General features: G+C 37.5%; 1 protein-coding gene across 1 annotated transcript in view; it reads right to left on the minus strand.

Annotated features, from left to right (window-relative positions):
• GALM (galactose mutarotase) overlaps positions 1–8,652 on the minus strand; it is a 20,565-nt gene extending 11,913 nt beyond the window's left edge. Inside the window, exons 1-3 of the mRNA XM_032216364.1 lie at positions 7,504–8,652; positions 3,074–3,228; positions 746–952 (exon numbers count right to left, since the gene is read on the minus strand). Coding sequence (XP_032072255.1) covers positions 746–952; positions 3,074–3,228; positions 7,504–7,693 — 552 coding nt within the window. The 5' untranslated portion in view covers positions 7,694–8,652. The remainder of the gene's footprint in view (positions 1–745; positions 953–3,073; positions 3,229–7,503) is intronic.

Consider the following 8,652-nt stretch of genomic DNA (forward strand, 5'->3'; position numbering starts at 1 on the left):
TCAACCCCTATAACAGTGCTTCCCAAGCTTTTTTTTTCATTACCCAAAACCACTTATAAGAAAGTGTTATCAAACTTGGAAGACCAATCACATGTCCCTTCCTTCAGCACCATAACTTAAAATGGTTGCTGAATGGCCACAATTGGGGACCATTTTATTATAAAAATAATATAATTGCTATTTATATCATTATAGCAAATTACCATTGATAATTTCAACTTTTTTAATCTGAATGGGAATTTGTCGGGAGAGTTTTAAATATAGTTTTGTACACATTGCAATATTTAACACAATTTACATGTATAGTTTTCAAATTTGCCTCACAGCCAAATTCAAAATGTTCCAAAATGTAAAACTGAAAATGTTTTATCCAACTTGGGATGTTTTCCCCCCAAAAAATAGATTCCCCAAAGGATCTATTCTCATGATTTAAGATCAATAGATGCTACAACTCCCTTGCTTACTGTAGTACAGGGGTATCAAACACACAGCCCCGAGGCCAGATATAGCCCATGCAGGCCATGCCCACCCTAGCTCTGCAAGGGCCAAAAACAATTCCGATATGTCATGGTACGGCCCACAATGCAATTGGGTTTGACTGACATCCGATTGCACCCTGCTGTAGTAGATTTCAGCAGAGACATGAAAAATAACTCTATATAGACAAGGGCTTCAGCAGTTAAAAATGTAGGATCTGTTTCTTTTGTTCTTGCCAACATCAGTGATTGTTATGAAACTCACTTACCTGACCTCCAAGATTGAAGTAAGCATGGTTTGTTAGATTGACTGGTGTAGTCTTACTAGTTTGAGCTCTGTAATTAATTGTTAACTCCCCATCCTTGAGTGTATATGATATCCACACTTTCAGCTCACCAGGATATCCCTCTTCACCATCTGGACTTATTCTGAAGAAGTGGACACCATCTGGCAGGATTTCAGGCAACCAGATAGCCTAAAATACAATTTGATGAGCTTAAAAAATAAATAAATCAACATTGACTGGACCAGTTTTCAAATACTGCCCAAATGTGTTCAGACCTCTCAAATTTCAAATCAGCAACAAATTATATGTAACTGAAGGCAACATACTGGGAAAAGCTCTGGTATCTGTACAGACACCTGAAAGAGATTACTTATTCTAAATATAGGTCCTGAGATTTTTACTCAATTGTTTTCTACTCCCAGACAATGAAATAGTCTCTAATAGATGAAGTCTTCTCCCATCAGAGGGAAGATTCTGAGCCAATGGACAAATCCAATTGGTGAAGAAGGCAATTTTCTAAACAAAAACTTTTAAAGCAAGGTAGAACATAAAGAAGTCTACAAACATATTGAGAAATGCATAGCCTTTAAAGGTATTAAATGATAAAAGATAAAGATAATTTAATGTATTTTAATTAATATGTGTTTTAATATAATACAGTCGTGGGTTCAATTTTTAAAATATTACAAATATTTGATTCAACTAGGAAAACAGGATAACTAAAGGTAAATGAATTTCAAAATGTTAGCAATGTTTGTTTTTAGTAACAAAATAAAACAGTATCAGTTATATTACCAGATATAAAGCATACTGTGTTTAGAATATATTGAAAAAACATACATGAGCTGGAGCAGTTGGTCATACAACTAATGAGAAGGGGGCAATAATAGACCTATTTTTAAATAGTGCTCAAAATTTAAAATATAAAACATTGAGTAATAGGGTTATGAGAGAAATATATGTACTCAAAACATATTGGAAAGTGACCATAATGAAATAAAATTCACCTGTAGAGAAGCAATAACCTAAAAAACATAATCATATTTGACTTCAAAATTTAGAAGGCTGATAAAAAGGAAACCCAAAGAGAAAGCCTAATGTATTCATAAATTTAGGAAAATGGCCCCAAAATGAGAGTGCATGATAGAGTAGCACAATAAAGAAAGCTATGAGGCCCAAGAAAAAAGATTGATTTAAGAATCATTTGTTTCTTGGGCCTCATAGCTTTCTTTACTTTTCTTCATTAGAACTGTCCTAATGAAAAAACAAATGAGTATAAACTCTGGCAAAAGAAATACAAATGAAGTTCAGCTGTTCTCAGGGAGGGTATTAGATGAACTGAAAGATATAATGGTGACAAGAGAATGTCTTACTAACAAACTGAATATCAACAACTCACCAGACCATGCTGTCATCCATCCAAGGGTTATTAAGTTGCTTAAAGCTGAGACTGTGGATCTGCTATGTAATATAGGCAACCTGTTCTATATTTTTAGAAGAGTGATCTAGGGAATTACAGGCATGTCAGCTTAAGATCTATTCTGGGGGGAAATAGTGGACGTTGCTAGATAAAATTACCAAACATTTGAAGACACAGGCCTTGTTCAAGGATACACAACATGGTTTCACTAAGGTAAAGTCCCTGTCTAATTAATCTATTAGAGGTTTTTTTTTGAGAATGTTAATAAACATATATGCAAGAACAAGCCAATTGACATCATCTCCTAAGGATTTTCAAAAAAGAAAATCTTAGATTTTCAACTACCCAGTCACTTATGGTGATATGGGTAATGTATAAATCAATGAAATAAATAAATAGGCCTTTCATAAAGTCCATTATCAAAGACATCTCAATGAACATAAGAACTATGGAACAAAAGGAAAGGGATAAGCAACTGGCCAAAGAATAGAAGTGTAAAATAGGAGTAAATGGGGATACTGGAACTCCACCCACACAAATCTCACCCCACAAATAGCTACTGCTCTTGGCAAGAGTCTAAGAACAAAAGCCTCCCTTGCTATTCAAACATAAGGGGAGAGAAGTTGCTTTCTCTCAGATCTTCAACCCACTGGCCATCATAAACTCCCTTACTAGACATGGAAGGGTTTAGACACGTATCAATTTTGTGTGAATTTTGATTGAAAGGATTTGTAGGAACTTGCATTGCTATAGTTGCCTGTATACACTGTATCTGGCACTATTACCTAACAAAATAAGATCCACCTTGATTATTCCACACAATGAAGAGAAAAAAACCCAGAAAAAAACATCTGTCTAATTTATCATTAACTATTCACTAGCAGATCTACCTTGTCAAACCCTTTGACTCCTCCATGCAAACTGTTGGAGCCGTCATTGATGGCCAGTTGGTATTCATGCCCTTCCACTGTAAATTTCCCTTTGGCAATTCTGTTAGCAACCCGTCCAATGGTAGCTCCAAAATAAGGATGCTTGCTGAGGTAACCTAAGAAAGAGAATAAAAGAGAGCAACAGGATCAGGGGTGAAATTCAACAAGTTCTGACAGGTTCTGAAGAACCGGTAGCGGAAATTTTGAGTAGTTTGGAAAACCGGTAAATACCACCTCTGGCTGGGCCCAGATTGGGAGGGGATGGAGATTCTGCAGTATTCTTCCCCTGGAGTGGGGTAGGAATAGAGATTTTGCAGTATCCTTCCCCTGCCGCTCCCACCCAGCCACGCCCACAGAACCAGTAGTAAAAGAAATTGAATTTCACCACTGAACAGGATAATATACATTTTAGAATTCAGTGTAAAGCTACTGAGATTTAAAAGCCTGCTGAGAGTATTCTTTCTTTTGTGTGTAACCCAATAAATCCTAATTGAGCAATAGTTTATGAAAGAAGAGACTCATTTATTAAGATTTATCTGTTTATTTCAATGGAAGTACCAATGCCATGACTGCAGAGAGCTCTGTGCACAGAACTGCTACACAGTGTTTATCAACCTTGGAAGTTTTAAGCATGTGGACTTCAACTCCCAGAATTCTTTAGGCAGTATTCTGTCTAGGGAATTCTGGGAGTTAAACTCCATACAGCTTAAGATTGTAAGATTGAGACACCTGCTGCCTGGTAATGTGGTGTACTGCAGTCTTATTGAGCTCAGATCCACATATTTGGACCATTCATTTCCAGCTTAATTTAGCACCCCTCTATAATACACACACACACACACACACACACACACAGTAAACAGAAGTGTGTGTTTTTGACTAACAGCAGTCCTATACTGTATATGAATGTAAGTCAAAGAAATGACAAGAAAAAAATACATTCTCTGGAGCCTCCTGTGCCTCACTCCAGAAAAAGCACATTTTCATTTACACAAGTTTGCTTTGAAGGTTTTTTTTTTAGTTGATTCTCTTCCTTTCTCCAGAACTGATTCTAGTGGTGGTGTTGGAGCGGGAGAGATCGCTCCGTAGGCCTCTTCTTTGTGCGATAATACAGGGTTGTATTCTGTCTTCTCACCTTTTCAAGTTCAGATACTTGAAACTGCTAGATGAGGACATTTGCTGGTTTGGAGTTCATTATCTGATGCTCAATTATATATTACAACCCCAACTGGCCAAGTAAACTCTTCAGGTTTTGTCCTAATGCTTGGGGACTGTGTACGTTTGAAATGTAGCAGTGTGGGAGTGAAGGGCATGCCTTGGTATGCCCATGTAAAACCTCTGGTTCATTAACTGCACTGCTTGCCAGTTTTCTTCCAGGTACAAGATGCCTGGTTACTTGAGGGATTGTCCCATCTCCCATAGTGTCAGCACAGCCATTTTAGTCTAGCAGGGTTGGCACACTTTGGGTTCTATTGATTAAAAAATGCCATCTATCATCTTCTCTGCAATATTGTTGCCTGGATTCAACCAAAAATGGTTAGGAATCAAGGGAGATGATGATGATGATAACAATAACATTTTTTTTACCAGTCTCAGACTGTGAATCAAATTGGAGATTAAAAACAATACCATTTTTGTGACAAGCTGTTTTGTGAAACTGTATCAAAACAACTAAAAATGATAAAAAATAAACACTCTTTACAAGGTTAACATTAAGCATTTGAAATCTTCTCTTTGAAAATGTCAATTTATGTATTAATTATAAATAATGCTAGGATAATTTTAAGAACAGTAATGAGCCCCTTTTCTGCATTAAACTCACTTCGGTGTGTAATAAACGTGATAGGGGACAAAAATATATTTGTTAATCATTGTGAAAGAATGAAGCTGTCTCTCTTGCAATAGAAAACCACAGTTGCTACCAGTCATTGCAAAAGAAAGATGATCAAAATACAATTCTGTTTCTAGTAGTGCAGTTATGATAATCTGGTTCAAGAAAAACAACCTAATAATTCTGGGATATGTTTTTATGGACTACTTCCCTCAGATATCATTAATGAAGCTTACATAAATGTTTCATTCCTCATGGTCCACAAAAAATATTTACCTTGCTATTTAGCTTCTTATGGACTTAGTCACTAAAGCCCCCAACAGTAGTTAGCCAAAATATGTTTCAGGCTCTGTTTTACTAGACTCTGAAATATTCCCATCTCCAACACGCAATATGGGAACTGCTGATTGATAACCACATACTTCAGGATGGGCAGAATGCCCACAGCTGTCCAAGTGTATTGGGCTATAATTTTCATGATACCCAAACAATGTGAATGCAATTGGCTGTGGTGGATGGGGTCAATGGGGTTGTAGTCAATATAATTGGAAATAATTGGTTCGGAAATGACTGTGACATTTCTGCAACCTTTGATTTCCTTCTCTAATTTTCAAGCTTAGATGGATAGTTAAGCAAAGGGAAACAGCAATCTATCTGCAAAAGATATCAGCCTTTTTATCTTCCTGTGAAAAGGAAACACTCTTCTAAAATTTACTATAGTTTCGTTAATTAAAAGAGCTGGACCATACCAATTTGTGAACTGAACTCATCCATAGGGAAGTTGTTGACTAACTTAGGTCTTATGCAGATTGTTCTCCCCATACACTTCAAGTCTTTGTAGTAAATAAATGTGATAATATATATTGTGGTCTTACCACCTGTTGTAGATGGGACTTCAACCAGACTTCAAGGTTTACCTGTCACAACTATTTGAAATAGGGGTAGTTGACACTGTAAGCTTGCAGGAACCGAAATTTAAAACTAGTGGCTGGCTTTGATTTCACATATCAATTTCCTCAAACCACATATTGAATTGAATACTTTATTTGGCCAAGTGTGATTAGATACACTAGGAATTTGTCTCAGGTGGAGAAGCTCTCAGTGTACATGCAAAGCAATAGAATGACAACAACAACAACAACAATAATAAATAAATAAATAAATAAGAAGGATAATAAAATGGATAAATAATAATGCTACAGCCGTGCTACTTGAGTAAATACCCATAAGATACTACTGTCAGAATTAGGTATTCAGCAGAAAGATAGTCTGAGGGAAAAACCTCAGTAGTCCAGATCATGGTGGTCCCAAAGGTGCTTTTTCAAAAGGAACTGAAGAAGCTTCTTGGATGAGAAGCAATATGTCTTGAAATAAAAACAAAGAAAGTTTAGTTGGCTTTTGAAAAAGTACCTTTGGGACATCTACTTGTTTTGTCCTGCAGTGCCCTGTAGCACCATCTCAAGAGGAGTTGAATCAGTTTATGTCCAAGATATGAGGAGTCTGGAGGTATTTTTTTTCAGCCCTCCTTCTGACCTGTGCAATATACAGGTGTTCTGTGCTTGGAATTATTCTCTCTGCAGTCTTAACTATCTGTTGGAGTTTGTGCCATATGGCAACTACTCTGAATTAATGTGGCAAATGCTGCCTTACATAACAAAAATTGTTAAAGAGTGATGCATAACAGGGAGACAACCAGCAGGGGCGCACGTCTATTATTCTTAATCTACTATTAATACTTAACTGGTTGTCTGAATGTGGCTTAATAGAGAAGCTTAATAGAGAACAGAGAGCTGTGTAAGGGGAAGTATTCTATTTCTCAATTATGTTACTAGATTCTTATGAAACCAAGCACAAAGAAACCACAGCAATTTGTTCCTTAAATTTGTGAAGTCAAGCATTTCAAAACAAGAACTTCAGTGCTTGTTACTCATCTGTGAGGTAAGAAGAGTTTGGGGGCTGGTTCCTTCCATAAATGAAAACAAACTCAATTAGGCAACTACTTGTGAAAAACCTTCAATGATTTAAATGCAATGGGAATGAAATGTAACTGAAATGCACCTGAAAAGACCAGGATTCCCTGTCTTGTTTAATTCCTCTTTCAACTTTGACTCATATCTAGTATTCAGGCACACTTGACTCTATTTTATGAATTCCCTTCCCCTGCATAAAAATACCTTCGATCGCATCTACAGCAATTATATCTAGTAACCCAAGGCTGCAGATTCTCCCTATGCCTCTACTGATAGATGGGGCTTTCTCTTGGAGATCAGGTGTCAGGTCACTGGTTCTACCGAAACTGCTAAAATTTGTGTGCTAGGCCTCCTCTTGGTTTAGGGCAGGGGTCCCCAAACTTGGCAACTTTAAAACTTGTGGACTTCAACTCCCAGAATTCTCCAGCCTGGCTGGAGAATTCTGGGAATTGAAGTCCACAAGTCTTAAAGTTGCCAAGTTCGAAGACCTCTGGTTTAGGGGGAACCTCAAAAAAGCACATTAACGATCTAATTGAAAGCAAATTAGAATCCCCCTTTGTAATAATCTTACAAAGTTCAACCAAACCCACCTTCCAAATGATCAAAGCCTAGAACAATATCTGAAAATTTTCCGTTTCTGTCTTTAGTCTTCAAGGAGGTGATTATGCAGCCTAAGGATAGGATTTCCACTCTGACCGTGTCGGATGCGAGCAGGAATTTTTCCACGGTTCCTCCGCCAAGAGGCAATTCACCAAAGGCTTCTTTCTTCACCTCAAGCATTATTTCTTCCTCTTTGCGCTAGACGTCGGTCAGCGGACAGTACCGGCAAGGGGAAATGAGACGGACGTGGGGCAAACGGATTTCCTCCTCAATCAATTGTCCATCAGCTGATATGGAGAGGCACGAAAACTCGCTTTCTTAGTCTTGCAGCCGACTGTGAGGCATGCAGAAGCAAGTTTTCTGAAGGCTGCGAAACTACGTTCCAAGAACGTTTCTACAGAATTCCACAACCTACGCTGGGTTGCTTAGTGCAAATTCACTTAATTCCCCGAGACTTCCCCCGCAGTAAACAGGAAGAGAACAATCCGAACACGACGTCTTCTCCGTCCCTTTGTTTCCAGCAAAGCCAGTTCACACCCCTCTCCTAACACATCTGTGATGCAAAATATAGAATCCGAAAACTTCTACGTATGCATTTGCAGAGGTGAGAATTCAACTACAAGGTGGAGAGCGGAAAAACCGAGAGAATGTCGCGATAAAAACTGAAGCATTGCAAGATGGAACTCGTAGTTCCTTCGGGTTGATTGCTGCCTTGAATCCCGGCCTATTCAGATGAAAATAGTGGCATTTTGAAAGTAAAACAAAATAGTTATGCGCGTTTAGAACGAGAAAAGCGGCTATCGGTCAAGTAGCAGTTGTTGAGTGCGAAATTATACATTTTTTAAAAATTATAGGGTCTTTATGTTTGGGGCGGCATTTATCGGGAATGAAAGGGCTATTTTAATTTTCTGAATTCCAAAAAATTCAAACAGCTCTTCTGTCTGGTGTCCGGACATTCCGGATCTTCAACCAATATTTGCACTCATTCAGTCATATGATCAAAGAGGAGAAAACTAAGAAAAAATAAACATGGTGATGATGACGAAGAGGATATGTTACGGTATTAAGTCTGTATCAATTCTTAGCTATATACAGTAGGTGAATTTTCTGTATTTATTTATAAATAAATAAAATTAATA

The sequence above is a fragment of the Thamnophis elegans genome, chromosome 4 (assembly GCF_009769535.1).
Source record: "Thamnophis elegans isolate rThaEle1 chromosome 4, rThaEle1.pri, whole genome shotgun sequence".
Taxonomy (NCBI): Eukaryota; Metazoa; Chordata; class Lepidosauria; order Squamata; family Colubridae; genus Thamnophis; species Thamnophis elegans.